Source organism: Cyanistes caeruleus, unplaced genomic scaffold (assembly GCF_971803275.1).
Source record: "Cyanistes caeruleus unplaced genomic scaffold, bCyaCae1.hap1.1 HAP1_SCAFFOLD_65, whole genome shotgun sequence".
NCBI lineage: Eukaryota > Metazoa > Chordata > Aves > Passeriformes > Paridae > Cyanistes > Cyanistes caeruleus.
The window spans coordinates 1471624-1489682 of NW_028255884.1; the positions used below are offsets into that span (position 1 = coordinate 1471624).

At 47.5% G+C, this 18059-nt stretch overlaps 1 protein-coding gene and 1 pseudogene across 1 annotated transcript; both read right to left on the minus strand.

Annotated features, from left to right (window-relative positions):
- LOC147647139 (uncharacterized) overlaps positions 1-18059 on the minus strand; it is a 178333-nt pseudogene that overhangs the window by 44584 nt on the left and 115690 nt on the right.
- Positions 5091-9328, minus strand: LOC147647140 (serine/threonine-protein kinase pim-1-like). The gene is made up of 8 exons (XM_086872505.1): positions 8623-9328; positions 8462-8512; positions 7891-8257; positions 7081-7257; positions 6677-6824; positions 6268-6487; positions 5586-5720; positions 5091-5299 (listed from the first exon to the last, which is right to left on the minus strand). Exons 1-5 carry the CDS (start codon positions 9121-9123, stop codon positions 6718-6720), a joined length of 1203 nt encoding a protein of 400 aa, XP_086728631.1. The 5' UTR covers positions 9124-9328; the 3' UTR covers positions 5091-5299; positions 5586-5720; positions 6268-6487; positions 6677-6717.

The window sequence follows — 18059 nt, forward strand, 5'->3', positions numbered from 1 at the left end:
GATTTATGATTTCCCAAGTACCTCATTCTCTAAAGTTTGCAGCTGCAAGTTTGTTCCCCATCCTCCTGAGAAGTTTGTTGTTTTCTCCCATGCACTGCCCGAGGGGATGGAGGTACCTCAGGTCCCTTTCCAGCAGGGCCCGAGCGAGCTTGGGGCACAGCACAGGAACTGCAATGCTGAGCCAGCCCTGGCTGGGTTGGAGGAAGCAGAAAGGCCAAGCCCTGAGCCCAGGCCTGGCCCAGCAGGGCCTGTCCCTCACGGGTGGCTCGGGGCTCTCTGTGGGGCAGTGGGATGTGAGGGGCAGCAAGGACAAATGCCATAAACCTGCGAGCCCTGCCAGCCTCCTCAGGGAGTGCCGAGGGAGGAGCAAAGACCTTCCTGGGGCTGTGCCCTGGGCCAGGAGGGATTGTGCCAGTGGAGCTGACCCTAAATTTCTTCTCCCAGGCAGCTTTAGGACAGGGAACATGGAGAAGCCAGAGCCAACTCTCAGCTTTCCACAGTCCTCCAGTAGAATCCTGTGTGGGGAGCAGCCTGGGAGCAGGGTTTGTGTGTCAGGGGAGGGGAATTCAGAGCCCTTTTCTCCCCCATGGGCTGAGGATCTGCATTTTCAATGGCCCTGCAGCTGCCAAAGGGGCCTTTTTCACCCAGCTGAGAACAGGTCTGCTGATAGCCTGTCCTAAACCCGTTTTTCCTGCAAATGTGCCAATGAAACCTGATTTTTTTGTAGCCCCAGGTCTTGTGTGCATGCAGGTGTGACAACTGAAGGGTGGAACACCTTTGTCAGGTAGGAGTTCTCTTTCTCCTGGTGGTTTTTTTGTTGGTTTATTTTTTAAATTAACTCCCCCTGTGAGCTGTGTGCAGAGCTCTGTAACTGTGTGTGACACTTGTCTGTGGCACTGTGGGGGTGGCCAAGGGCACCTTCCCCGAGCTGTGTGCAGAGGAATCCACAGCAGCCCAGGCCGGGGGTGCTCAGTGGCCGCTCAGTTCCGCTGACTGGACGCAGCTCTGGCCGCTTCCCTTGGAGCGTCTCCAGGGAGGGAACGCTGGGGCTGCTGGCCCGGCTGTGCTGTCACTGCCAGGGGAACGCTGGGGCTGCTGGCCCGGCTGTGCTGTCACTGCCAGGGGAACGCTGGGGCTGCTGGCCCGGCTGTGCTGTCACTGCCAGGGGAACGCTGGGGCTGCTGGCCCGGCTGTGCTGTCACTGCCAGGGGAACGCTGGGGCTGCTGGCCCGGCTGTGCTGGCACTGCCAGGGGAACGCTGGGGCTGCTGGCCCGGCTGTGCTGTCACTGCCAGGGGAACGCTGGGGCTGCTGGCCCGGCTGTGCTGTCACTGCCAGGGGAACGCTGGGGCTGCTGGCCCGGCTGTGCTGTCACTGCCAGGGGAACGCTGGGGCTGCCCCGCTCCTGCCCCACCCCATCAGCTCTGCCAGCGCCTCCAGGGGACACAAAGGCTGAGCCCAAGGGTGAGAGTTGCACAAGGGGCTGAGCTGGCATCTGGGACCCATTGGGATCATGGAGTGCAGCCCCCGGCCCTGCACAGACACCCCAGCAATCGCAGCCTGTGCATCCCTGGCAGCGCTGGCCAAAGGCTCCTGGAGCTGCGGCAGCCTCGGGGCCGTGCCCATTCCCTGGGGAGCCTGGGCACTGCCCCAGCCCCCTGGGGGGGAAGAAGCTTTTGCTCATCTCCAGCCCAGCCCTGCCCTGGCCCAGCTCCAGCCGTTCCCTCGGCTCCTGTCCCTGCTCACCTGGGCAGAGATCAGAGCTTGCCCACAGAAGCTGTGGCTGCCCCTGGATCCCTGGAAGTGTCCAAGGCCAGGTTGGAAGGGGCTTGGAGCAGCCTGGGATAGTGGAAGGTGTCCCTGCCCATGGCAGGTGGTGGCATGAAATGAACTTTAAGGTCTCTTCCAAGCCAAGGCATTCTGTGATTCTGTGATTTTGGGAGAGATGCTGAAGCTCTGGCTCAGCTTTATCTCAGCAAATGTCTGGAGCCAGCAGCAGCCATGGGTGGGATCATCTCCTCCTCCCTCTCGCTGTGGCTGTAACTCACCCATGGGCAGTGTCATAAATGAAATTGAAATTTGGACAGCTAGGGCTATTGGGTTAACAGCAGTGTAATAACAAGAAAAAAAAGATACAATTTAGTGAATTGAATACAATAATCCAATTTAATAAAATAATACAATTTAGTGGATTGAATAGCAATTTGATATAGAAGGAATACAATTTAGTAAAAGAGTACAATTTAGTGAATATATTCATATATATATATATAGATATATAGATATATATATATCGATATATATGTATGAATATAGATATGAATATAGCTTGCCAGTAAATATGATTAAAGCATAAGCAAAACTGACCGGGGTATGGAGAGGGCTTCTCAACCCCCTTACATATGAAATAGAGCAATTAAAACTAAACTTATATACTGTATACTTATACATATTCATTCATGTTTCCAGTAAGTCTCCTCCAATTTCTGATTCTTTAATTTTACATCACTATTCTTCATGGTGCATGCTTCACTTGTTGCTAGGGGGTCTTCAGTCTTCTTTTGGTGGTCTTTTGGATGAAGGCTTACACTCATCCTCATTGTCCTCTGGATAACCTTACAGGCTCTGTGTGCATTCTAAGTGTTGTGTTATGTTAAGTAAGCATTGTGCTCCACTAATTAGTCTTATATTTTATAATTTTCAGGCCCAGTGCCTAAAGTCATTCCAACTTTATCCATCTCAAGGTCGATTTTGTCTTAGGACATCTCTTATCTCAAAACTACATCCTGTACCTTAATTTTAACATGTAACATCTGTAGAGGGGTACATCTGCCTTGTAACACCAATTCCCTTGATTGCTTCTAATAATAACTTTCCAAATACTGACACTTTAGTTAGCAGGAATCATTTCCATTTACTACAGGAGGGTGTGAAAACAGGAGCATTGTTTGGTGTGGCCTCCTCTCTGCCTTTCACACCTTTCAGTGCTTTGAGCCAGCCAAGAGCTTTCTCCAGGAGTGCAATGAAGCAGCTGTTGCTGCTCCCAGCTCTGGCTCTTCCCAGTCTCTGCCCCTGCCTGGTTTTGTCCCTCTTGCTGTGCCCTCTGTTCCCCCAGGGGGCTGCCCCAGGCTGAGGGATCAGATGCAGGCACTGCTGCTGCTCCCTGGGGACCAGCCCCAGTTTGGTTGTTGCTGTCAGTGCCAGCAGAAGCGGTGGCTGGAGCAGCGGGTGCTGACAGTGGCCCAAGGCCTGGGGCTGGAGGGGTCCCTGGGCTGGGGCTGGGAGGGAGCTGCCCCTTGTTCTCCCTCTGCCTCCCGCAGAGCTGGGCCGGGCACAAGTGGGGCAGCAGAGCCAACAGGGAGCCTGCGAGTCTCTTGCAGCCGTGCCTGCTCAGAGCTTGGCCTTGGAGCTTCAGGTGGGCAAAGGCAGCTGCTCTGCTCCCTCTGCGTGTGCCCGTGTTCAGCAGCGCTGCTCCATCAGTCTGTGCCCAGCAACGGGGAAAAGCCTCAGCCCTGCAGGGCCAGGAGCTGCCGGGCTCTGCCTGAGCAGCTCAGCCAGCGGGAAGGGAGCTGCTCCACACGGGAACCAGGAGCAAAGGACGTGCCTTTTCTAGGACTTGTTTTCGGTAAAAAAAACCCAAAACAAAAGAAACACAAAAAATACGAAAAAAATATGAAAGATAAAAATTACCCCAAAATGTGTAGTGAAAAATCTTCTATAATTCTGCACTAAGAAAGAGGTAAATGATCTTTTGAAAAAGAGAGCTCAGGTTTGATTTTAGTTAGTTTGTACATCTGCTAGTGGAAAGGATCCATTAGCTGCCTTCCTTTACAGATTTGATGGATGTTTTCGAATATCAAGATCTTTTACACTGCAGTTAAAGGAATAGGAAATTGAAATACATGTTCTTCATGACTGTGTCTTGAGTGTAAAAATTTTGCCGTTTGAAACTTGGATCTCAAGTGTTGCAAATGGAAGTGATAAATGCCAATGGACTGAGGGAATGCAGCTTTTCCTATGGGATGTGCAGCACTCCAAGGACTTCCTCAGTGGGGCTGTGGCTGTTTGGAGCTTTGTCCTGTGCCACTCCGGGATGTCATGAAATGGGACTTCACCTGCCACCAGCCCAGGCCACGCTCTGCCACCCCAGCTCCTTGGACCTTGTGTCCCCAAAGAAGACACAAGGTGTTTCTGCTGCTCCCCCTTTGCACAGATCCACAGAGAGCTGGGATTATCCCAAGTCTCGTGTCTCCATTGTGCCATATTCCTAAAGAACCAGCAGCCCATCCCGACGAATATGGTGAGTTATGTGGATGGTTGTCAGCTCCCTTTCCTGCCTAGAAATCCTGAAACTGCTTCTAAATGCTGTTCCCTTCAGCTCTTGGACACCTACTGACACAGAGCTGGGACAAAAATGCCCTGGCCATGGCTAACAAGGTGAGTTATGCCAAAGTGAGAGCTCTGTGGGAAATCTCTATCCATCCCTCTCCTTTTAATATATCTCTACGTGGGGGTGTGCATGGATGTGTCTTGTATGGAAAGGAAGGAGTGTGCAAACAACGTGACTGACACTTTCACTCCCTGTGTTCATTCCATACCCATGGGTACCAAGATATTATGGAAACCTTTGCAAGGACAGAGCTTCTGTCCATGGCTACAGAGACATCCAAGAGCCCCTGGCACAGACAGACCCTTCTGTCCATGGCTACAGAGACATCCAAGAGCCCCTGGCACAGACAGACCCTTCTGTCCATGGATACAGAGACATCCAAGAGCCCTTGGCACAGACAGACCCTTCTGTCCATGGATACAGAGACATCCAAGAGCCCCTGGCACAGACAGACATTGCTGCTCTTCAGCCACTGACAGGATGAGTCCCTGAGACTGGGGCTTGGCCTTCCTCGTGCTGAGGGGCATCAAGGAAGGCTGCAGTGTGATGGAGACTGTGATGGGCTGGGAACTCACTGGGGGAAAGGAGGGAGCAGTTGTGAAGTAAAAGGCAGGTGGGGGACAGAACTGTTCAGAGAAGGGCTGAGCTACAGCTTGAGCAAGCTGAAAAATGTCATTTGGGGTCATCCCAGATGGATTTCATTTCAGAAGTTATGGAACAAGTTTAATTTTTGGGGGGTGTCATGTTTTCCCTTGGAGGTGGACACTCTGCAGACTTGAGCTGCATTGCCAAAATGCTCAAGTCTCTGCTGCAGGTCACAGCGTTTCTTCTTTGGCTGATCCCGGCCCGGTGCTGAGCCCAGCAGAGCCCTGGCAGAGCCCAGAGCAGCCTCAGCATCCGCAGAGCCCGGCTGCAAGGAGAGAAAGCAGAAACCGCCCGTCAGCTGAAGGCTCCTGTCCCCTTGTCCCAGCCAGCCGCGGTGCCCAGGCCATGCTGGCCGTGCTCAGAGCTGGGCCCAAAGCTGCCCATCACTGCTGCCTTGGGGAGCAGAGCAGGAGGGCAGGACATGTGCCCAGCCTGCAGCCAGCCACGGCAGATCCAGCCCCTCAGCAGCTGCCCAGAGCGGGATGCTCCTGTGCCCGCTGCCATCTCCCAAAAGCTCTTGTCCCACCCATGCCAAGGAGATGAGGACCCACCTCACACCATCCGCTGCCACAAGAAAAGCTGGTCCCAAACGATGTCCTCAGTCTTCTCCAAGGGCACGGCCCATCCACGCCACAGCTGGTCCCAAGCACTTCCTGATCCAGACTGGACCCCACCTGGAACGCTTCCTTTAGAAAAACAAACAACAAATTAATGAAAATAGGTTACAGACAAAAAGGGGAAACAAGAAAAATGGTAAAAAATCTTTTGTCTGTCAGGAGCTTGAGGAAGGCCCAACCCCTACATTCTGGGGAAAAACCCACCCATGGGTGAGGGAAGCCCATGCTTTCTCCCTTTCCCCCTGCACTGTCCCCCAAAATCACGGTGATCCCAAAGCAAAGCAGGGGAGTGGAGCAGCCCAAGCCCTTCCTTGCCTGCACAGCAAAGCAGCCATGCTCAGGTTCTGGAGTCCCACCTGTGCTCCTGCCATGGGGGTTTGTTTGTGTCGGGCTGGCTGCCCCAGCCCCAGCCCGGGGCACGGTGGGTGCTGGGGGCTGTTGGCAGGGCCAGGATCCCACTCCCATTTCGTAACCACCCCAGCCCACGCCCCCAGCCCTGCCAAAAACCAGCTGGGCAGCCACTGAGGAATCAGTTGCATCTGCCCCAGCAAAGGGGAAACCTTTGGTTCCCGGCCAATGCACAAATCTGGGAGCATCCCCCTGGGTCTGGACTTACCTGAAAATTCTCTGTGGAGCCTGGCTTTGAAGAAGGTGCCAGAATCAAAGTCCATCATCGCCAGCTCCCGCTGGCCAGGTGGAGGAAGAGGTTGTCATCCTTGCTGCTGTCCTCCATGTCTCCAGCAGCAGCAGCAGCAGCCCCACCTGGTACAGCTTCTCCAGGGGCTCCTTCTTCCCTGGGGTGACACCAGGCTGTCAGGGTTCTGCCCAGGGCCCGGCTGTCAGTGAAGCAGGACAAGCAAAACCAGCTCAGATGGTGCCCACCAGTGCTGGGCAGAGCAGCTCAGCCCCAGCACAAGGGCTGTGTGTTCCCATTCCATGACCCCAGTGCAGTGACACAGGCAGGACAAAAAAGTCTGGGTTTCTTTGCTGCTGATTGCCAGGGCATGTGTGGAACTGTAACTTACCAGGTCCCTGCATCACTGTGCCTGTGGCTCTCTCCCTTCTTCTAGGGCTGATGAATATCCTGCATCCAGGGATCACAGGACAGGTCTTCTAATGAGGGCCTGTCCAAGGAGTTCAGGGATAAACACCACCTGATCAGAATCTGGCAGTCTGGGGAGAGAAACCACAAACCACTGGTCAGTTGGAGAAGGCTCCTGTCTGCTTTGCCCCACTATTCCCGTGCCCAGGCCACGCTGGATGTGCTCAGAGCTGGGCCTAAACTTTCCCATCAATTCTTTGTTTTGGAGGAGAGCAGGAGAGCAGGACATGTGCCACCTCCTCAGCAGCTGCCAGAGCGGGATGCTCACGAGCCCGCTGCTGTCTCCCAACACTGGTGTTCCCCCCGTGCCCAGAGATGAGGATCCACCTTGGGAGAGCCGTTGTGGCAGCGGGAGCTGGCCCCATCTGATGTTCCTGCCCCTCCTGAAAGGGTGCTCCCCGCAGACCATCTCGTGCAGCAGGATGCCCAGGGACCAGACGGTCGCTGCCTCGCCATGGTACCAGCCGAAGTCGTTCCATTCCGGGGGGCTGTATGACGGTGTTCCTATGGAATATGGATGGAGCTCATCAGGGGGATGCTGCTGCTCCCAGAGCCTGGCCCCAGCATCCCTGGGCATGTGGGGGCTGCCCCAGTGGCACACGGGGTGACCTGCTGCCCTCTCGCCAGCACCTGGGACTTGGGTACAAACCTGGGGTTGGAAAAGAAGCCACTGGTGCTGGAAGAGGGCAGCAGAAACCCTGGCAAGGCCCGACCATGACACACAAAGGGAAATACCCACTCAGTGCTGGGGAAAAACCACACCCACATCCTCCCTGCTGGCATTGCCCAAAAAATATCTTGAACCAAGGCAAATCAGGTGAGCAGAGCAGTCCAAGCCCATTCTCACCTGCACACCAAACCAGCAGGTGCACAGGTTCTGCCTCCCCCTCTCTGCTACTCCCACCCACGGGGGTTTTGTCAGGCTGGCTGCCCCAGCCCCAGCCCCAGTCCTGGGCAGAGTGGCAGGCAAAGGCTGCCAGCAGGGATGGAAGATGGGTCCCCACCCAGTTCTGCTCAGAAGCAACTTGGCTGAAGACTCAGTCCTGTGACTGGCAGCCAAAGGGAGAATCCCTGCTGCCACACCCAGGTTGGGCCAGGAGATGCCAGGACCGGGAGACTGCCCCTGTGTGGGCTCACCTGCAAATTGAGTGTAGGCTGTGTCCTGCAGGTAGGTGCCACAGCCGAAGTCAATCAGTTTTGCCTCGCCGGTGTCCAGGTCTACCAAGACGTTCTCAGGTTTGATATCTCGGTGCAGGACCCCGCAGCTGGTGCAGTGCCGCACGGCCGCCAGCACCTGCTGGAACAGCTCCCGCGCCTCTTCCTCGGACAGGAACCTCCGTGCCCGAATGAAACGCCGCAGGTCCTGACACCGCTCCGGGCGCTCCAGCACCATCACGATGGTGTTGGGGAGCTCAAACCATTCCAGCAGCTGCACCACACCGGGGAAGCCTGTGGACACCTTGTCCAGCAGCACTATCTCCAGGGGTGCGCTGGTGCCGTCGGGCTGCGGGAGGAGCACGGTGCCGTCAGTGGGGCTGAGGCCGTGCCAGGGCTCGGGGAGCCCTCAGCCAGCCCGGGATGCTCTGTGCCCTCCGCTGGCCCCACACCCGCTCTCCCTCCAGGTGTCCTGGCGGCTCCCACCCTGCCGGGCCCCGGCTCATCCCCGCCCGGCACGGCCCGGCTTCTGCCGCTGGCCCCGCTCACTCACCAGCTCGCCCCAGTGCCGGACGCGGTTCCGTGGCACCTTTTTGATGGCCACCTGCAAGCCAAAGGGAACAGCGGATTCAGCTCACCGCCCACCGTGTCCAGCCCCATCCTCCTCCTCCGCCCCCTCCTCCTCCTCCGCCCGCCGCCGGCCCCTCTGCTCACCGGGAGTCCGTCCGAGAGCCGAGTGGCCGCAAAAACTCTGCCAAAGCCGCCGCGCCCCAGCAGTGAACCCACTCGGTAGCGCTGCTGCAGGGCCTGCTGCGCCTTCCCTGGGGAAGAGACGCGGCCGTCAGCGCTCGGCCCGGGGCCAGGAACGGCCCCCGAGCGCTCCCCGAGCTCCCCGGGCCGGGCACCCGCAGGCGTTCCCTCATTGGAACGCGACAGCGGCGGAGCTCGGGCCGGGGAAGCCGCAGCGGAGGCGGCGGCAGCGGCCGCACCGCCTGTGTCCTCCGCGGGCCCCGGGAGGAGCCGGGGCCGGGGCCGGGGCCGGGGCCGGGGCCGGGCCAGGCGGAGCCAAAGGGCAGCGATGCCGCCCCAGCCCCAGGCAATGATGCCCGCCCAGCAGCGCCAGCGCCAGCACAGCCAGAGCCAGGCGAAGAGGAGACCTCGGCGGGATGGGCGGAGATGGGGACGGGGCCGGGGACGGGGCCGGGCTGGGGGCATGGCCCGGGTGGGCACGGGGAAAGGGAACCTGGTGATGAGGGGACACAGGAAAAGGGAGACCGGGAGAAGATGCGGGACAGTGGGAGAGGGAGAGGAGAGAGAGAGAATTGATAAATTTGCTGCTTTCGCTGCTTTCGCTGCCGCCGCCGCTGCTGCTGCTGCTGCTGCCGCCGCTGCCGCTGCAACTGAAGCACCGGGGCCGTTTGTCCCCGTGTCCGTTTGTCCGTTGCCCGCTCGGCCCCGCCCCGAGCCCCGCGCTCCCCGGGCAGCCCCTGAGCCCGGCCAAACACGGCAACTTTGCCCTGCTGAGCCGAGAGCCAGAGTCTGGACTCCTGCACAGGGGCACAGCAATGCCCTTGGCTGCTGCTGTGCCTTGTCCCTGCTGAGGCTCAGACACCGTCTGAGCACATTCCCTGAATGCAGAATTTGTACCTGAGCCGAGCACTGCACTTGTGTCTCCAGCATTGCTGTCCAAGGAAAACAGGGCAAGGCAAACTGGCTATAGCTCAGGGTATTTTACAGTGTCTAAAACTTGCCAAGTCTCAGATCTTAGAGGTGAGAGCCATTTGGAATGAATGGGATGGAGAAACAGTGCAAGACGGAAAAGGGAAACATAAAAATAAATAGAGAAAAATAGAAAAAAAATCTTAGTGGTTGTTTCTTTGGATTTTATTTTCATTTCTTAAAAAAGCCGTTTCAATTTTCCCAGAATCTTCTCCCCAGTCCCGTCTGTTCTTTCCAAAAACCTGTCCTGGAGAACAAGGCACAGCTCCTGTCACAAGATGTGCCCCCAGCTGCAGCTTCTCTTGGCTCCCCACACTGTGAGTGCAGCACAACTCTTGCAGCAAAGCAGGACAAATGTTTGAAGAACTTGACAACTTGTTCTTTCTTTTCCTTGTGCACAGGGGAGTTGTGCCATTGGTGAGGTTTTCATTGTTCCTCTTCTACCCAAAGAAAACATGATGGGCTACCAGGAATTGTTGGGGAATACAAGCCTGGCTGAATGTGGAGAAAGAATCTCCAGAGCCTGCAGCCAGCAGTGGAGAGCTCATCATTCCAACAGCCCCATGGATATCTGGAAAGTGATCTGGAACATGAAGATGGGCTGACAGAGGGAGTTTGTTTCTGTGTTCAGTTGAGATGATTCTACATCTCTTGCACTGGGAGAAATCAAGAGCACAATCAGTTGATGATAAGCAGCAGAACATGATAAGCTGGACCTCTCAGTGGGTGAGAGAAAGAATGTGAAAAGGAGAAATGCAGGGAATGACTTGGTGAACTTTGTGTGTAAGAAGGGTCATTTTTTCCTAATAATTCCCAATTCATTCCCTTTGCTTTTATCCTTTTAACAAGGCCAATTGCATCTCAGATTCCCAATGAAATGAGAACCCTGAGCTTGTGGAGCTGCCTGAAAGGTGCCCTGTTCCTTTTTCTTCTGCTGCTCAGAAGAAACAATGAAGCGAGTTGGGAAGTCTGGGTATTTCTTTCTCCTGGTGGATTTTTTCATTTGATTTGCCACTGCAGAGGCAATTTCTGTGATGGCCTCTGTCAGTTGATTCTATTTCAGCAGCAGCAGCAGCAACAGGGCTGTGTTTGAGCACTGCAAATGTGACCTGTGTGGCTTTAATTCCCCTCGACTTAGTGCTCAGGGACTTGGGAACATTTTGATCTCTAGTGATCATGATGCCTGAAACAAAAATCCTGAGTTCCCTGTGACAAAAGCACAGTGGGTAGCACTGATTGAAAGAGGCAATTGCAGCTGTACTGCTAAAATTCAGGTGGCAAGCAGAAGAGGGGCAAGAGCAGCCGGGATCTACAATTGCCAAGACAAATGTAGATTAAATAATTTTGTGGGACTTTTCTGGAATTTGGTGGGATGTTTCAGGAATTTTGTGGGATTTTTGTGGAATTTAGTGGAAATTTGAGGATATTTTGTGGGATGTTTCTGGAATATTTTTGGGGTTTAAGAAGATTGAGGGATTTTTAAAAAATTTTTTACAATTTCATGGGATTTTTTTTGAGTTTTATGGGATTTTGCAAAAGTTTAAATAATTTTGTGGGATAATTCTGGAATCTTGAGGGATTTTGAGGAGACTTGAAGAATTTTGAGGTATTTTCTTCGATTTTGTGGTAATTTGTTTAGATTTTGTGGGATATTTGTGGAATTTGGTGGGTTTTTGAGAACGTTTAGAGAATTGTGTGGGATTTTTCAGCAATTTGGTGGGATTTTCCTTGAATTTTGTAGGTTATTGATGAGATTTTCTCGGAGATTTGTGGAATTTTGTGGGCTTTTGCAGAGTCATGAAGAATTTTGAGGTATTTTCTAAGATTTTGTGGAAATTTGTTTAGATATTGTGGGATGTTGCAGGAATTTGTTGGGCTTTTGAGTAGATTGCTGCAATTTTGTGGGATTTTCCTTGAATTCTGAGGGTTTTTGTGGAGACTTGAAGAATTTTGAGGGAGTTTTCCTAGCTGCTTTGGAATTTTTTGGAGATTTGGTGGGATGTTTCTGGAATTTGGCATGGTTTTGGAAAGATTCAGGGAATTTTGTGAGATTTTTTTCTGGAATCTTGAGGGATTTTGAGGAGACTTGAAGAGTTTTGTGGGATTTTTCTGAATTTTTGTGGAAATTTGTGGCAATTTGGTGGGATCTTTCTGGAATTTGGTGGGATTTTTTTGTACTGTTGTGGAATTTTCTATTATTTTGTGGGATTTTGAGGAGACATGAAGGAGGTGTTTTCTTAGATTGCGTGGAAATTTGTAGGGGTTTCGTGGATTGTTTCTGGAATTTGGTGGGGTTTTGAGAACATTTAATGAATTTTGTGGGATTTTTCTGCAATTTTGTCATATTTCTCTTGAATTTTGTATGATATTAGGGAGATTTTGTGGGAGTTTTTTGGAATTTTGAGGGATTTTGAGGAGACATGAAGTATTTTGAGGTATTTTTTTAGATTTTGTGGAAATGTGTGGGGATATTGTGGGATGTTGCTGGAATTTGGTAGGGGTTTGAGACCATTTAGGGAATTGTATGGGATTTTTCTGCAATTTGGTGGGATTCTTCTTGAATTTTGTAGGATATTGGGGTGATTTGTGGGATTTTTGTAGAATCTTGGGGGATTTTGTAGCGACTTGAAGAATTGTGAGGGATTTTTCTGAAATTTTGTGGAAATTTGTGGGGATTTGGTGGGATATTTTGGGAGTTTTCTGGGATTTTTTTCCACTGTTGTGGAATTTTCTGGTATTTTGTGGGATTTTAGCATTGAAAAATTGTGAGAGATTTTTCTTAGATTTTGTGGAAATTTGTGGGGATTTTGTGCGATGTTTCTGGAGATTTGGTGGGGTTTTGAGAACATTTAAGGAATTGTGTGGGATTTTTCTGCCATTTGGTGGGATTTTTCTTGAATTTTGTAGGATATTGAGGAGATTTTGTGGCAGTTCTGTGGAATCTTGAAAGATTTTGAGGTGAAATGAAGAATTGTGAGGGATTTTTCTGAAATTTTGTGGAAATTTGTGGGATTTTGTGGGATATTTCAGGAATTTGGCAGGGTTTTGGGAAGATGTAGGGATTTTTTTTAGATTTTTTTCTGGAATTCGGTGTGATTTTGAGGGGACTTGAAGAATTGTGAGGGATTTTTCTTAGATTTTGTGGAGATTTGTGGAGATTTCGTAGGATGTTTCTGGAATTTTGTGAGATTTTTTTGTACTGTTGCGGAATTTTCTGTTATTTTGTGGGATTTTGAGGAGACATGAAGAATTTTGAGGTATTTTTTAGATTTTGTGGAAATGTGTGGGGATATTGTAGGAGGTTTCTGGAATTTGGTGGGGTTTTGAGAACATTTAGGGAATTGTATGGGATTTTTCTGCCATTTGGTGGGATTTTTCTTGAATTTTGTAGCATATTGGGGAGATTTTGTGGGAGTTTTGTGGAATCTTGAAAGATTTTGAGATGACATGAAGGCTTTTGACGTAGTTTCTTAGATTTGGTGGAAAACTGTGTGGGGATTTTGTGGGATATTTCTGGAATTTGGTGGAGTTTTGAGCAATTTAATGATTTTTGTGGGATTTTTCTTCAATTTTTGGGATTTTTCTTAGATTTTATAGGATATTGGGGTGATTTTGTGGGAGTTTTGTGGAATTTTGAGGGATTTTGAGGAGTCATGAAGGGTTTTGAGGAATTTTCTTAGATTTTGTGGAAATTTGTGGGGGTTTGTGGGATGTTTCTGGAATTTGGTAGGTTTTTAAGAAGCGTTCTGCAATTCTGTTGGGAGTTTTTTCTGGAAACTTGGTGTGATTTTGAGGAGACGTGAAGAATGGTTACGGATTTTCTTAGATTTAATGAATTTTTGTGGAGATTTGGTAGGATGTTTCTGGAATTTTGTGGAATTTTTTTGTAATGTTGCGGAATTTTCTGGTATTTTTTGGGATTTTGAGGGGACATGAAGTATTTTGAGGTATTTTTTTGATTTTGTGGAAATGTGTGGGGATATTGTGGGATGTTTCTGGAATTTGGTGGGGTTTTGAGAACGTTTAATGAATTTTGTGGGATTTTTCTTGAATTTTGCAGGATATTGTGGAGATTTTGTAGGAGTTTTGTGGAAATTTAAGGGATTTTCAGGAGACATGAAGTATTTTGAGGAATTTTCTTAGATTTTGTGGAAATTAGTGGAGATTTGGTAGGACGTTTCTGTAATTTTGTGGGACTGCTTTGTACTGTTGTAGAATTTTTTGTTATTTTGTAGGATTTTGAGGAGACATGAAGGATTTTGAGGTATTTTCTTAGATTTTGTGGAAATGTGTTGGGATAATGTGGGGTGTTGCTGGAATTTGTTGGGTGTTTGAGAACATTTAGGGGATTGTATGGGATTTTTCTGCAATTTCGTGGGATTCTTCTTGAATTTTGTAGGATATTGAGGAGATTTTGTAGGAGTTTGGTGGAATCTTGAAAGATTTTGAGGTGACATGAAGAATTGTGAGTGATTTTTCTGAAATTTTGTGGAAATTTGTGGGATTTTGTGGGATATTTCTGGAATTTGGTAGGATTTTGGGAAGATGTAGGGATTTTTTTTAGATTTTTTTCTGGAATTCGGTGTGATTTTGAGGGGACGTGAATAATTGTGAGGGATTTTTCTTAGATTTTGTGGGATTTGGTAGGATGTTTCTGGAATTTTGTGAGATTTTTTTGTACTGTTGCGGAATTTTCTGGTATTTTGTGGGGTTTTGAGGAGACGTGAAGAATTTTGAGGTATTTTTTAGATTTTGTGGAAATGTGTGGGGATATTGTGGGATGTTTCTGGAATTTGGTGGGGTTTTGAGAACATTTAATGAATTTTGTAGGATGTTTTTGAATTTTGCAGTATATTGTGGAGATTTTGTAGGCGTTTTGTGGAAATTTAAGGGATTTTCAGGAGACATGAAGGGTTTTGAGGTATTTTCTTAGATTTTGTGGAAATGTGTGGGGATATTGTGGGATGTTACGGGAATTTGGTGGGGTTTTGGGAACATTTAGGGAATTGTGAGGGATTTTTCTGCGATTTTGGGGGATTTTTCTTGAATTTTGCAGGATATTGTGGAGATTTTGTAGGCGTTTTGTGGAAATTTAAGGGATTTTCAGGAGACATGAAAGATTTTGAGGAATTTTCTTAGATTTTGTGGAAATATGTGGGGATTTTGCGGGATGTTTCTAGAATTTGGTAGGGTTTTGAGAATATTTAATGAATTTTGTGGGATATTTCCGGCATTTTTAGGGAATTTTCTTAAATTTTTCTAGGATATTGGGGTGATTTCATGGGAGTTTTGTGGAACATTGAGGGATTTTGAGGAGACATGAAGGGTTATGAGGTAATTTTTTTATATTTTGTGGAAATTAGGGGGGATATTGTGGAATGTTTTTAGAATTTGGTGGGGTTTTCAAAACATTTAGGGAATTGCATGGGATTTTTCTGCAATTTCTTGGGATTTTTCTTGAATTTTGTAGGATATTGGAGTGATTTTGTGGGATGTTTGTAGAATCTTGAGGGATTTTGAAGAGACTTGAAGAATTGTAGGGGATTTTTCTTAGATTTTTGTGGAATTTTGTTGAGATTTGGTAGGATGTTTTTGGAATTTTGTGGGATTTTTTTGTACTGTTATAGAATTTTCTGTTATTTTTTGGGATTTTGAGGAGACATAAAGAATTTTGAGGTATTTTCTTAGATTTTGTGGAAATGTGTGGGGATATTGTGGGATGTTTCTGGAATTTGGTGGGGTTTTGAGAATCTTTCTGCAATTGTGTTGGAGTTTTTTTCTGGAATTTGGTGGGATTTTGAGGAGACCCGAAGAATTGTGAGGGATTTTTCTTAGATTTTTGTGGAATTTTGTGGAGATTTGGTAGGATGTTTCTGGAATTTTGTGGAATTTTTTTGTACTGTTGCGGAATTTTCTGGTATTTTGTGGGATTTTGAGGAGACATGAAGGATTTTGAGGTATTTTCTTAGATTTTGTGGAAATGTTTGGGGATTTTGTGGGATATTTCTGGAATTTGGTAGGTTTTTAAGAAGCTTTAGCAATTTTGTTGGAGTTTTTTCTGGAAACTTGGTGTGATTTTGAGGAGACTTGAAGAATGGTTAGAGATTTTCTTAGATTTTGTGAAATTTTGTTGAGATTTGATAGGATGTTTCTGGAATTTTGTGGATTTTTTTTGTACTGTTGTGGAATTTTCTGGTATTTTGTGGGATTTTGAGGAGACATGAAGGATTTTGAGGTATTTTTTTTGATTTTGTGGAAATGTGTGGGGATATTGTGGGATGTTTTTGGAATTTGGTGAGGTTTTGAGAACATTTAGGGAATTTTATGGGATTTTTCTGCAATTTGGTGGGATTTTTCTTAGATTTTGTAGGATATTGGGGTGATTTTGTGGGAGTTTTGTGGAATTTTGAGGGATTTTGAGGAGACATGAAGTATTTTGAGGAATTTTCTTAGATTTTGTGGAAATGTTTGGGGATTTTGTGGGATATTTCTGGAATTTGGTAGGTTTTTAAGAAGCTTTAGCAATTTTGTTGGAGTTTTTTCTGGAAACTTGGTGTGATTTTGAGGAGACTTGAAGAATGGTTAGGGAGTTTCTTAGATTTTGTGAAATTTTGTTGAGATTTGATAGGATGTTTCTGGAATTTTGTGGATTTTTTTTGTACTGTTGTGGAATTTTCTGGTATTTTGTGGGATTTTGAGGTGACATGAAGGATTTTGAGGTATTTTTTTTGATTTTGTGGAAATTTGTGGGGATATTGTGGGATGTTTCTGGAATTTGGTGGGGTTTTGAGAACATTTAATGAATTTTGTGGGATTTTTCTTGAATTTTGCAGGATATTGTGGAGATTTTGTAGGAGTTTTGTGGAAATTTAAGGGATTTTCTGGAGACATGAAGGATTTTGAGGTGTTTTCTTAGATTTTGTGGAAATTAGTGGGGATATTGTGGGATGTTACTGGAACTTGGTGGGGTTTTGAGAATCTTTCTGCAATTGTGTTGGAGTTTTTTCTGGAATTTGGTGGGATTTTGAGGAGACTTGAAGAATTGTGGGGGCTTTTTCTTAGATTTTGTGGAATTTTGTGGAGATTTGGTGGGATGTTTCTGGAATTTTGTGGGATTTTTTTGTACTGTTGTGGAATTTTCTGGTATTTGGTGGGATTTTGAGGAGACATGAAGAATTTTGAGGGGTTTTTTTTATATTTTGTGGAAATTTGTGGGGATTTTGTGCGATGTTTCTGGAGATTTGCTGAGGTTTTGAGAACATTTAGGGAATTGTGTGGGATTTTTCTGCCATTTTGTGGGATTTTTCTTGAATTTTGTAGGATATTGAGGAGATTTTGTGGCAGTTCTGTGGAATTTTCAAAGATTTTGAGGAGACATGAAAAATTTTGAGGTATTTTCTTAGATTTTGTGGAAATGTGTGGGGATTTTGTGGGATATTTCTGGAATTTGGTAAGGTTTTGGGAAGATGCAGGGATTTTTTTTAGATTTTTTTCTGGAATTAGGTATGATTTTGAGGGGACTTGAAGAATTGTGAGGGATTTTTCCTAGATTTTGTGGAGATGTGGTATGATGTTTCTGGTATTTTTGGGGTTTTGAGGAGACAAGAAGAATTTTGAGGTATTTTTTAGATTTTGTGGAAATTTGTGGGGATATTGTGGGATGTTTTTGGAATTTGGTGGGGTTTTGAGAGCCTTTAATGAATTTTGTGGGATATTTCTTGAATTTGGCAGGATATTGTTGAGATTTTGTAGGAGTTTTGTGGAAATTTAAGGGATTTTCTGGAGACATGAATGATTTTGAGGTATTATCTTAGATTTTGTGGAAATTTGTGGGGATATTGTGAGATGTTTCTGGAATTTGGTGGGGTTTTGAGAATCTTTCTGCAATTGTGTTGGAGTTTTTTCTGGAATTTGGTGGGATTTTGGGGAGACTTGAAGAATTGTGAGGGATTTGTCTTAGATTTTGTGGAATTTTGTGGAGATTTGGTAGGATGTTTCTGGAATTTGGTGGGGTTTGGGAACATTTAGGGAATTGTGTGGGATTTTTCTGCGATTTTGTGGGATTTTTCTTGAATTTTTGTAGGATATTTAGGAGATTTTGTGGGAGTTTTGTGGAATCTTGAGAGATTTTGAGGAGACATGAAGGATTTTGAGGTATTTTCTTAGATTTTGTGGAAATGTGTGGGGATTTCGTGGGATATTTCTGGAATTTGGTGGGGTTTTGGGAAGATGTAGGGATTTTTTTTAGATTTTTCTGGACTTCGGTGTGATTTTGAGGAGACTTGAAGAATTGTGAGGGATTTTTCTTAGATTTTGTGGAGATTTGGTAGGATGTTTCTGGAATTTTGTGGGATTTTTTTGTACTGTTGTGGAATTTTCTGTTATTTTGTGGGATTTTGAGGAGACATGAAGAATTTTGAAGTATTTTTTTC

What these genes read in the sequence shown, in the direction of transcription:
- LOC147647140 (XM_086872505.1), bottom strand. Translation starts at nt 9,123, where the DNA reads ATGCCCCCAGCCCGGCCCCGTCCCCGGCCCCGTCCCCATCTCCGCCCA. An exon ending in AGCCTACACTCAATTTGCAG is followed by an intron (nt 7,258 to 7,890) that starts GTGAGCCCACAC and finishes CATATTCCATAG; the next exon opens with GAACACCGTCATACAGCCCC. An exon ending in GCCACAACGGCTCTCCCAAG is followed by an intron (nt 6,825 to 7,080) that starts GTGGATCCTCAT and finishes TTCTCTCCCCAG; the next exon opens with ACTGCCAGATTCTGATCAGG.